The sequence below is a fragment of the Aquarana catesbeiana genome, linkage group LG06 (assembly GCF_042186555.1).
Source record: "Aquarana catesbeiana isolate 2022-GZ linkage group LG06, ASM4218655v1, whole genome shotgun sequence".
Lineage (NCBI taxonomy): Eukaryota > Metazoa > Chordata > Amphibia > Anura > Ranidae > Aquarana > Aquarana catesbeiana.
Window position 1 is genome coordinate 282576997 of NC_133329.1, and position 12939 is coordinate 282589935.

Genomic DNA, 12939 nt, shown 5'->3' on the forward strand with positions numbered 1-12939 from the left:
CCCACAATTGTGGCACGGAGAGGCAGAACGGGGAGATGCCTATGTAAACAAGGCATTTCCCTGTTCTGCCTAGCAACATTACAGGGATCTACTGCTCCCAGTGATCGGGAGCAGTGATCTCTGTCATGTTCTAGTGAGCCCGTCCCCCCCGCAGTTAGAACATGCTGAGGGAATACAGTTAACCCCTTGATCGCTCCCTAGTGTTTAACCCCTTCCCTGCCAGTGACATTTACACAGTAATCGGTGCATTTTTATAGCACTGATCACTGTATAAATGCCAATGGTCCCAAAACGGTGTCAAAAGTGTCTGATCTGTCCGCTGAAATGTCGTAGTCATGATAAAAACCGCAGGTCGCCACCATTACTAATAAAAAAAATATTAATAAAAATGCCAAAAATCTATCCCCTATTTTGTAGACGCGATAACTTTTGCGCAAACCAATCAATATACACTTGTTGTGATTTTTTTTTTTACCAAAAATTTGTAGAAAAATACATATTGGTCTAAACTGTGGAAGAAATTAGTTTTTTTATATATTTTTTGGGGATATTTATTATAGCAAAAAGTAAAAAATATTGTTTTTTTAAAAAAAACTGTCGCTCTTTTTTTGTTTATAGCGCAAAACAAATAAAAACCACAGAGGTGTTCAAATACCACCAAAAGAAAGCTCTATGTGTGGGAAAAAAAGGATGTCAATTTTGTTTGGGTACAACGTCGCCCCACCGCGCAATTGTCAGTTAAAGCAACGCAGTGCCGTATCGCAAAAAAAGGCTTGGTCAGGAAGGGGGTAAATCCTTCCAGGGCTGAAGTGGTTAATAATCATTCCTATTCATAAGAATTTTCATCAATAATTTTGAAAAGACTAAGTAAATAAATAAAAGTTAAGTACCGTAAGTTATTACATTCAATCTGGAATTTTATTGACAGAAGGGGGGTTTTCTTTATTCTGGTTTAAAAAACTCTTATTAACGTTCTTGCTCCCTGAGCAGTGCTGTTAACTGGAGTAGCGATGAGGAAGGCTTGTGAGACTGCTGGAGAGTTGGGCTGATGTTTTCTATTAGAGGACAGCTATCCAACTCTTCTATTTTCTGACAGGGTATGTTAACCCTTCCTGCAACACTTGGTAGCGTAAAAAAAGGGAAAAAAATCTTCATATGTATTGGTGTGTATGCAGTCAGACTTGATCACAGTTATGCCCTGTACACACGGTCGGACATTGATCGGACATTCCGACAACAAAATCCTAGGATTTTTTCAGACGGATGTTGGCTCAAACTTGTCTTGCATACACACGGTCACACAAAGTTGTCGGAAAATCCGATCGTTCTGAACGCGGTGATGTAAAACACGTATGTCGGGACTCTAAATGGGGCAGTAGCCAATGGCTTTCATCTCTTTTTTTATTCTGAGCATGCGTGGCACTTTGTGCGTCGGATTTGTGTACACACGATCGGAAATTCCGACAACGGATTTTGTTGTCAGAAAATTTTATAGCCTGCTCTCAAACTTTGTGTGTCGGAAAATCCGATGGAAAATGTCCGATGGAGCCCACACACGGTCGGAATTTCCGACAACACGCTCTGATTGGACATTTTCCATCGGAAAATCCGACCGTGTGTACGGGGCATAATAGATAGTGTGGGTTCAATAAGGCTTTCATGTTATGCTATTAAGTGAAAATATGAATACCTACTGTATATGTCATCTTTAATATCAGGATCGTCTCTGGAGAATGAACCGCTCACCACAAAATGGGACTTGTTTTGGTGTGGATCTAAACCGTAATTTTGATGTAAAATGGTGTGGTAAGTACAAGTTGTTACATTCTGTATTACTCAGGGATTAGAGCCAGAGGGCCTGATTTACTAAATGAAATGAAGAAGAACATGGATAAATAACTTTGTTGCTTGAACTGCAAGCTTTCATGGGCATGAGAATGTATACATGTATAGCGAACGTCATTCCTAATCCTCTTTATCAAATTGTACAACCGTGGGGGGAGATTTACTAAAGCTGGTGCACACAATGTGGTGCAGCTCTGCATACTAACCAATCAGGTTCTAGGTTGCAATGTCAAAGCTTAATTGAACAAGCTGAAGTTAGAAGCTTATTGGTTACTATGCATAGCTGTACCAGTTTTAGTAAATCTCCCTCAATGTTGAATGCATTTTGCTTGTGTTGAACACACTACCTTTGTGCCATCTGTTCCTATAAGGTGCCCTAAGAAATGTTGTAAACATTTTTACTTGGAAAATACTTAAAATTCTAAATAAAAACTTTTTGTGATCTCTTTACCACGTGCAGAAAGAGTGTTATTCAGTTACTTGTTTTAAATTGTTTTAAGTTGAACTCTCAGTAACAGCTCCCCACTCCAGAACCAGAATACCACTTGGCAGTCTTGACTTCTGCACCAGAGTTTGGGAAATACTCTGTGTGGTTCCTGAATAGTAGGGATGAGCCGAACACCCCCCCGTTCAGTTCGCACCAGAACTTGCAAACAGGCAAAAAATTTGTTCAAACACGCGAACACCGTTAAAGTCTATGGGACACGAACATGAATAATCAAAAGTGCTCATTTTAAAGGCTTATATGCAAGTTATTATCATAAAAAGTGTTTGTGGACTTGGGTCCTGCACCAGGGGACATGGGTCCTGCCCCAGGGGACATGGATCAATGCAAAAAAAAGTTTTAAAAACAGCCGTTTTTACGGGAGCAGTGATTTTAATAATGCTTAAAGTGAACAATAAACGTGTAATATTCCTTTAAATTTCGTACCTGGGGGGTGTCTATAGTATGCCTGTAAAGGGGCGCATGTTTCCCGTGTTTAGAACAGTCTGACAGCAAAATGACATTTCAAAGGAAAAAAAGTAATTTAAAACTACTTGCGGCTATTAATGAGTTGCCGGTCTGACAATAAACATAAAAGTTCATTGATAAAAACGGCACGGGAATTCCCCACAGGGGAACCGCGAACCAAAATTTTTTTTAAAATGACGTGGGGGTCCCCCTAAATTCCATACCAGGCCCTTCAGGTCCCCCCAAAAACCCATACCAGACCCTTATCCGAGCACGCAACCTGGCAGGCCGCAGGAAAAGAGGGGGGATGAGAGAGCGGCCCCCCTGAACCTTACCAGGCCACATGCCCTCAACATTGGGAGGGTGCTTTGGGCTAGCCCCCCAAAACACCTTGTCCCCATGTTGATGGGGACAAGGGCCTCATCCCCACAACCCTTGCCCAGTGGTTGTGGGGGTCTGTGGGCAGGGGGCTTATCAGAATCTGGAAGCCCCCTTTAACAAGGGGACCCCCAGATCCCGGCCCTCCCCCCTGTGTGAAATGGTAAGGGGGTGACGTCAGAGGGGGCAGGGTCACCCGTCACGTAACCCCGCCCCCTTCTGACATCACGGGGAATGCCACAGGGAAGTCCCCGTCAAGTCCCCGTGGGTCAGAGAGGGGCAGGGTCACCGGGTGGCTCCGCCCCCCCGTTAGTTAAGAACCGTCAGAAGAGGAGAAGCGTCACACAGCGGGAGCCTCCCTCCATGTCATCATGTATGCGGAGTGGCCCGAGGAGAAGAAGGGAAGAAGACGCCGCGGAGGAAGATGCCGGACGATAACACCGGAGGAAGAACCAGAAGAACCAGAAGAAGAAGAAGATGGAGGAAGAAACCCAAGGAAGATAGAAGATAGAAGATAGAAGAAAGAAGATAGAAGAAAGAAGAAGCATTTAAATAAAGGAATTGTCAAAAACTGTCTCTTGTCATTTTTAACATTTTTGACAGTTTTTTTGTGAAATGGTAGGGGTACTTTTGTACCCCCTTACCATTTAACATGGGGGGCCAGGATCTGGGGGTCCCCTTGTTAAAGGGGGCTTCTAGATTCCGATAAGCCCCCCCTCCGCAGACCCCCACAGCCACCGGGCAAGGGTTGTGGGGATGAGGCCCTTGTCCCCATCAACATGGGGACAAGGTGTTTTGGGGGGCTACCCCCAAAGCACCCTCCCAATGTGGAGGGCATGTGGCCTGGTACAGTTCAGGAGGGGGGGGCGCTCTCTTGCCCCCCCCTCTTTTTCTGCGGCCTGCCAGGTTGCATGCTCGGATAAGGGTCTGGTATGGGTTTTTGGGGGGACCCCATGCCATTTTTTTTTTAATTTTGGTGCGGGGTTCCCCTTAAAATCCATACCAGACCTGAAGGGCCTGGTATGGAATTTAGGGGGACCCCTCAAGTCATTTTTTTTTTTTTTAATTTTGGTTCATTTTGGTTAATTTTGGGGAATTCCCATGCAATTTTTATCAATGAACTTTTATGTGTATTGTCGGACCGGCAATTCATTAATAGCCGCGAGTAGTTTTAAATGACTTTTTTTCCTTTGAAATGTCATTTTGCTGTCAGACTGTTCTAAACACGGGAAACATGCGCCCCTTTACAAGCATACTATAGACACCCCCCCAGGTACGAAATTTAAAGGAATATTACACTTTTATTGTTTCACTTTAAGCATTATTAAAATCACTGCTCCCAAAAAAATGGCTGTTTTTAAAACTTTTTTTTGCATTGATCCATGTCCCCTGGGGCAGGACCCAGGTCCCCAAACACTTTTTATGACAATACCATGCATATAAGCCTTTAAAATTAGCACTTTTGATTTCTCCCATAGACTTTGCCGCGAACACCCCAAATTGTTCCCTGTTCGGCAAACTGGCGAACAGCCGATGTTCGAGTCAAACATGAGTTTGACTCGAACTCGAAGCTCATCCCTACTGAATAGTGATAAGGTTTGGGTTCACCATTACTTTGTGCTTATGATGAATCTCCAGGGTTCATAAATATTTGGCCAGAAAGTTTGGAGGTTTTCAGCAAAATAAGAAAAAAAACTGTAATGTAATGCAACACATAACCTTTACCCATCGCTGTATCTTGGCCTAGGCCAACAAGGCCCAGGCCTAGGGCGGCACTTTCCAGGGGGGCAGCACGAAAAGTGTCCCCGCCGGCTTGCGCTACCTTTTTAGTGCAGTGCCAGTCTTATGGGGCGAACTGGGCTGGAAGGCAAATCGGTCTGGCATCCCCATAAAGCGGCCGCACTACTGCAGGTATGATAATACCGGCAGGGCCGCCATCAGGGGAGGACAACCCATACATATGTAGGGGGCCTGGGCGGACCCCAACCAATGAGTTGTTGTACGGACGGTCAAGTATTGACTGTCCTATCAGCACAGCGGACCTCTCACCTGAGTTCTCATCTACAGAAAGACAGATGCCATGACAGGAGGCTGAAACTGTCTGGAGGAGAAAGTCAGCTGACAGGCATGGGCCAGTAGAGTGAAGGGGGAGGAGCTCTCCACTGTGTTGGGAGAGGTGCATTGGAGATACGTGGAGGGAGTCAGGCAGGCTGTAAGTACCGAGGCTGAAAGGAAAACCATACCAGTTGAGTGGAAATTGTAGGACAACTACCTAGCTGCCACGGGGCTTTTAATCTGGGTAGTAGGGATGGGGCAGATGTAAGGGAGACTGAGATAGTCAGATACACTTAGGAGGTAGGTAGTAAGACTTTCCTCCTTTTGATGATAACAATCTGTATGGTGCGGAGAGCAGAGGAGTGCTCAGTTACCGTGTCTTCAGTGAGACTTACACGCTGCTCCGTTTCAGACACTCGGGAGAGGAGTTTATCAATGTCCTTTCTCATGAGACTCATCTCAAGCTGCACCGCCTCAATCTTAGTGGTGAGTGTGGCTTGACAAGTGACTATCGCCGACATTATGTCCGCCACAAAGCTCGGTGGGGGAGAGGTGCCCTCCAGCAGGTCCGTCTCCAATGCTATGTTTCTCTTCCACATGCTGCAAGGCTCCACTGGGGCCGCAGGAGATGGGATCTGTACCTCCTCGATCAGTGGGAAACTGAGCTGCTTTCCTCTTCCAGGGGTTCCCCTGGAGGAGCAGCATCTCATCTGGATAGAATCCACTCGTGGCCAGGTAGAATAGTGCCCAGGAGAAGGATAATAGCAGGGTCAGCCAGCAGAGCTCCAGAATATGCAGCTGCTCAGGTCGCCATCTTGGACACGCCTCCTGGTAGGTAGATAGCAGGACTCTCCTGCAATGCTTTGCTTGTGTAAGTTTACATATTAAGGAATCTTAACTTTATTTCTGTTGATTGCTGATGAGGAAAAAAATTAAAACTGATGGATGTATTTGTTCCTGCCCCCAGTCCTTCCTTTGCGCAATGCCTGGACCACATACCTTCATAATTGTGCTATATATTTTCAGCTGCACCACTGGCATGGTTATATTCTCTTAGTCCTCACCATAAATTTAGCAGAAACTTGGGCTTAAAGTAGAACTATAGGCAACACTTTTTTTTTTCATTTTGGATAGAGTAAGGGAGGGTTATAGCCCTTGTCAGTGTATTTTTTCCCATCCCTGTCCCATTACAGAGATTTACATTCATTTCCTGCCCCATAGCCAAGCAGGAAGTGAGAAGAAATATCTGAAAATTAAGGGAATCCATTAGGAAAATCTAGAATGTGGCACCTTCTTTTTTATAATGCCTATTCAGTATATATTATATTACATACAGTAGGCAATCCTTATCGCGCTCACCATCCACTCTACTTTTCCCAGGGCTGTTGAAAATGTTAACATTAACATTAATGTATATTTCCATCTGCCTCTTCTCCAACATGCCTTTGAAATCTCTTGCAGTACAATATCCATAGATAAAGTTTTACCTTATGTTACAGGAGCCTCCTGAACAAGAGGCAGTTCAATGCCCCGATCCCCACACAGTTCCTTCCTAGATGCCTTCTCCTCACATTCTCCAGGCTGTATTTGGCATTTTGACAATTGCTCTAAAATCTTTTGGGGTTATGAGTTCAGCACCAAATTTTCTTTGGTGATATGAATTGCTACTACTATGCAAGACAGTATTGTTTGCATTTTATTTCAGCGAATTAAATCTCTGGAGAAGGGACAGGTACTAAACTCACAATTAGGAAGGAGTTATGTGGAGATCAGAACATTAGGCTGCTTTAGGTCCTGGAAAAAGAGGTTCCTGCAACAAAAAGTAAGATTGTATCTGTGGATATTGTACTTCAAGAAAATTTAAACGCATGTTGGAGAAGGAGAAGACAGAAAGATACATGTAAAAAAAAAGTATGTTAATAATGTAAACAACACATGGAAAAGTAATGTAAAGAATAAGTGTTATAAGGATTACAGTGTAATATAACTCACTTTCATGATGGTCTTACTGGTGGCTATCAATAGCTAGACAAGCCAAGACAGAATACCAGTTGTTAGGCAGGTTTTATAGACAGTATATTTGTTCTTAATTCTGTTCAACCAAGTTCTTATGTGTTATGAAAAATATTGAAGGTCGAGTAATTCAACATATGACAACTATACTTACTGTAGCATCAACTAACTTAACAACTTTAAATGCATTGTAAAAAAAGAAAAATGACTGGCTCTGTAGGTCGTGTTTCTTTAATGTAACACCCTTTTATCCTAAAAATACTTTTCATATGCAATACTGCTATAAAGATACTTACCAAGATAAAAATATAGGAGCTTGTTTTGGTGACTTGTATTCCAAAGTGCATGTTTTCAGAACTCTCATCTTTATCCGTCTCTCAATACTAGGCAAGTGACTGATCCAAAACAAGCATTTCCATATCAGATGTGAAATATCTACTTGTTCTGATCAGGAACTCAGTTGGTAGTGCAGCAGTGATCAGTAAGTTTGACAGTCTGGAAGCCTCTACCTTCAAATATAATTCAACAATGGCATCTGCCATATTTCTGTCTTGACAGATTTCCTTTAGGTAATGTGGCACAAAACAAAACTACAAAGTTTGGTCTGGTAACAGAAGTTCCTATTTCTTCATAATGAGAGAAATACATAGGTAAACCTCTTTCTAAAAATTCTACTTGCCTGGCAGAGAATCCAATAGGATGAGTCACTAACTCAAGAATGATCGAAACCATTGTTTTGACATGACAGCCAAGCTACAAGCAATTTCAGAAGAAGAGATCATCGTGTGTTTCTCCCAGCACAGATTTCCTTTAATCCCACACTTTTTATTTTATCTGATGACCTATTTGCTTCACTTGTTTTGTTTTCTTAATTTTATCCTAACCATTCAATTAACTAATTCATTGTATTTTCCTGATTTATGTAGAGACAGGTGCATCAACAAACTGTTTGGATATAACTTTTTGTGGACCGTCAGCTGCTTCGGAGCTGGAAACAAAAGGAATAGTCCGCTTAGTGGAACAGCACAAGCCAAATATTCTTATGTATCTTACCATGCACTCTTATTCACAACTGGTTCTTCTTCCTTATGGATTTACAATGCAGCCATCTGAAAATCATGATGAAATGGTAAATATTGTTGACTAATTTTATTGCTAATAAGGGAGATTTCCAGTGACATGTTCTTGGCATCCCTTTCACAGTGTCTTTTAGAAGGTTTTTTTTTGGCTAGTTCAAAGCTAATTTATATGTTTTTTTAATGTGCCAACTATCTAAGTTCACTATGTGCAGTAACAGGAGAGTCATTTTCTTTTTACATTTTGGCATGATGGTTCCCCTCAAAATCCATACCAGACCTAAGGGTGTGGTATGGATTATGGGGGGGGACCCCATGCAGTTTAAAAAAAAAAAGAAATTATATTTGCCAGTAATCTTTTTGTTTTCATTCAACTATCAGCGGGGAAGCTTGCTGACAGCGGTCAGGTGCATTGCTTCAGCCAATCAGGGCTTAGACTTCACTGTGTAGCGTGCAATGCATTGTGGGGCGCTCGGCAGGCAAACATCCGAACCAATGCTCGGCCCAAACCGTTCACCCATCACTAATTGTTATATTGCTACTTAAAATTAGGCTTAGACCTTGAGTGGCTATCTTGGCTTAGTGTATGTGCTTCAGGTGGTAATGTAAAGGAATATGTAAAACTTTATTGATTATCTTGGATTAATGTAAATGAATAGTATTATTAGCATTAATATTGTCTTACCATTGTCATTGATTGGAAGAGATTCTAAGTCTATTTCCTGTTACTCAAAAATGTTCTTCTCTTTTAGGAAAAAGTTGCAAAAGAGGCAGTTGCAAAACTGAAACTTGTACATAATGCCACTTATCATGTTGGATCTACATCACAAATATTATGTAAGCAAATGGATACAACTAAATATTTTGTAGTATGGACAGCTAGATTTAGAGGCAGATTTCCTGCAAGGCAACATAGACAGACCTAGAGCACTATGTCCAGGGGAGCTTACAAAGGAAAGAAACAGTTGAATCAGTATCAGAGGATTCACTGCTATGCAGCCATTTGTCACATAGTCCCCTTCCACATGAGGCGGACTCCGCTAGGAGTCTGCCTGCTCAGTGGAGAATCTGTCTGCTGATCCCCGCTAAACAGGTAGATGGCTGGTCTATGTCCTCTCCACTTATGCAGAGCAAATACAGCCTGTTGTCCTCTATAGACAGTCAGATGTAAACGGTCCGTTTATACCTGACTGCCATCCGATTCGCTAGATGGATGGGGAACAGATCCCCATCTGTCTGTTTTTAGCGGAACACATCAGACTGGATGTCATCTGGTGTAAATGGACACATGACACTGTTCCATAGAGGAGAATGGAGGGTCCGATCGGGTCTGCTCGTGTGAAAGGAGCCTTAGACCCTTATTTGTTCTCTTTTGGTCTCATAAATATGCAATTGAATTTGTTTTGTTCTATTTGCTCAAAAAGTGCAAACAAATACCTGATGATCTTGTCAGAATTTCAGAGCTTTCCTGTGTCCTCTGCATACTTCATGTGCTTTCTCAAGGAAGGTAATTAGCCCTCCTACTTCTTATCCTGGACTACAGAACAATTAGTCCCTAGGTTTTGAGATAAGGACAGTGGGAGGGATTCAGTAATTTAGCATAAGACAACAAGGCAGGGCTGACACAATTCAGTTGTGTATCATCCTCATTTCTGCCATGTCAGGTATTTTGTGGTAGTTGCAGGGTCTAAAAAGGGATAAAACATGGATAAATGTGCATGTATTGCAGAAATGCAAGTACCATATACAGTACAATGAAAAAATAAGAAGTAATATGCTAGGACAGCATATCAACAAATGAAAAAATGACCAGATAGCCACAAATATACTACACAAGACCAAACACCCCACATGTGCCAAAAGTAAACAAATGACAATTGTAGGAGTGTGAATAGCACCCAACATAGGACAATAGACAATGCACAAAGATAGAAATACATGTGCACTGTCTATTGTATTATGTTGGGTGCTATTCACACTCCTACAATTAGTCTGTTCACTTCCATGTTGTAGTGTCTCGAGAAAGATGGACTGAGATTCATTGATACGTTGACAATAAAAACACTGCTGTTTTTGATCTTCCTCCTCTGCAAGACCTGTGAGTGCCTCTAAACCAGTTTTGGATTTATATGGATTTCTTTGTGGGAGAGCACCTGGGCATTTATCTCAAATATAAAGTGATGTGGCTACTCTTGGAACTATATATATATATATATATATATATATATATATATATATATACACAGGGCTTTTTTTCTCAGAAAATAGGTGCAGGAACTGCCCCTTCTGAGTCACTTCTTATCTCTGCCCATTACCCACCTCTGAGCACCGTTCCTTGGTTTCATCCCCTACCCACCTCTCAGTACTGCCCCTTTTAGAGAGTACAGAGCCAAGTATAATTGTGTGGTGCTAAGTAATTTGTATGACATTTGTTAATGATAGCAAGAAAAGTAGTAAAATAGATTCCGCACAGCCAGCAGCAATAGATTCACTCAGAAACAATAGACCCCCTAGCAACAATGGACCCCTACAACAAAATACCACCCAGTAGCAACAATAGATCTCCCAGCAGCCAGCATCAATACACTATCCAGCAGCCAGCAACAATAGCCTCCCTCTATCAATAGTAGATCTCTTCCAGCAATACAGGGGGTCCCCTAGTTACAAACATCCGACTTACAAACGACTCCTGCTTACAAACGGAAGGAGACAACAGGAAGTGAGAGGAAATCTACCCCTAGGAAGGGAAATTCACTCCTGTAAGAGCTATTATGGGGAAAAGGTACCTCCACTGATGCTTTATCACCAAGGCTTGTTTCCACAACAACACAAAATTTTCAAAATCCAATTGTCATTGGGACAGAAAGTGAGGTGAAATTTTCTGAACGGGGCACACGCAGCAAAACAAATGTTACAAGGGTTTTAACCCTTCCCTATGCTATCCAAAAAGCTTAAAAATAGTTTTTTTGGCTGGAGCTACACTTAAAAAATGTACCTGTTCCGACTTACAAACAGATTCAACTTAAGAACAAACCTACAGTTCCTAACTTGTTTGTAACCCGGGGACCCCCTGTAATTGACCCACCAGCAACAATAGACCGCCACTCAAAAATAGATCCGCTCCAGCAACAATAGACCCTCCAGCCCACCCCAGCAGCCCTTGCCATTACATACATTCAGTGCTGGAGGTGCCGGAACTGCGTTCCCCTGCATTCCCGTTAAAAAAATGCCCTGTATATATCTATCTATATATATCTATATATATAGATAGATATATATAGATATATATATAGGTTTATAGATATATCTATATATCTATATAGATATATAGATATCTATATATAGATATATATATAGATATAGATATATACACTGCTCAAAAAAAATTAAAGGAACACTCTGAAAAACATCAGATCTCAATGGGGAAAAATATCATGCTGGATATCTATACTGATATGGACTGGATAATGTGTTAGGAATGAAAGGATGCCACATGGTTTGATGGAAATGAAAATTATCAACCTACAGAGGGCTGAATTCAAAGACTACACATTTAGGATAGGGGAATAGGGAGATAGGTTTGCTGCCTCCCCTAGGGGAACTCTAAATAAAGAAGAGTCAGACAAGGAGATGGGGTGCGTGGTGCTACCTAATGGCTAAGAGCAAATAGACGTATGTGGGGGGTGTGGTGAGAGGACTTCACCATAGATGTGTGAGTCCCAAAGTTGCACAATACATAAAACCCCAACCTGGGATAAGGTGTCAGTACCTCATGTGTTGATGTGTCTGTGGAGTGTATATGAGTGAGACAAAAGGAACCATGTACACCCTATAAAAAGTGTGAGTGAACTGCCGTGCAAGATAGCCCCTATATATGGTAGCCGCAGAGCACGACCGATGGGTATGTGATATATATATATATATATATATATATATATATATATATATATATATATATATATATATATATATATATACACAAACAAAGTGAATAAATGGCATGTAGGTCCCAGCAACTAACTACATAGCCAAAAAAGTGTGAGACATAATTGCACAATGTAACAAATAGTGAGGGCCTGGTAGTATTACATCCAACTACCAAAGTAACACAGTGAAAATAACTATAACACAGTGAAAATAAAATGAAACATAACCAAGAGTATCATGTCAGAAAAATGATGTAGGAATATGCCAAAGTGCCAAGGTGAGGCCACACTTTAAAGGCATATATAGGTCCGTTTTTGTGATGGAAATTGAGTTCACATATAGATGGATAAATGACAGTTCATATAAGGTGAAAATCTGGTAATGCTCAGGTGTATGGCAGAAACCTAATGGTGACTTGAGTGCTCGCAGTATCTTCAGGTGACTTTTGTGCTCCCCTCAAGGGTCCCCACTCACCGGATCCAATCACCCCAGCGAGGCAATGCGCGTTTGGATATAATCACTGCGACCAGTCCACCACGGTGTCTGTTATAGTTGTACCAGAAGCATACTTCTGACTTCAGGTAGATTAGGCATAATCCTTAATAAGTCCGCTGCGCTCCAGCTGCGTTCCAACAACTCGAGTACCCGGAAGCGACGTAGCGTGCGTGGCGCCATCGTACGCGTTTCGTCATA

General features: G+C 41.9%; 1 protein-coding gene across 1 annotated transcript in view; it reads left to right on the forward strand.

The window, feature by feature from the left end:
- Window positions 1-12939, forward strand: part of LOC141146804 (carboxypeptidase O-like) — a 140000-nt gene that overhangs the window by 113006 nt on the left and 14055 nt on the right. The window contains exons 8-10 of the mRNA XM_073633412.1: window positions 1719-1806; window positions 8170-8372; window positions 9072-9156. Of these exons, the coding sequence (XP_073489513.1) occupies window positions 1719-1806; window positions 8170-8372; window positions 9072-9156 (376 nt within the window). The remainder of the gene's footprint in view (window positions 1-1718; window positions 1807-8169; window positions 8373-9071; window positions 9157-12939) is intronic.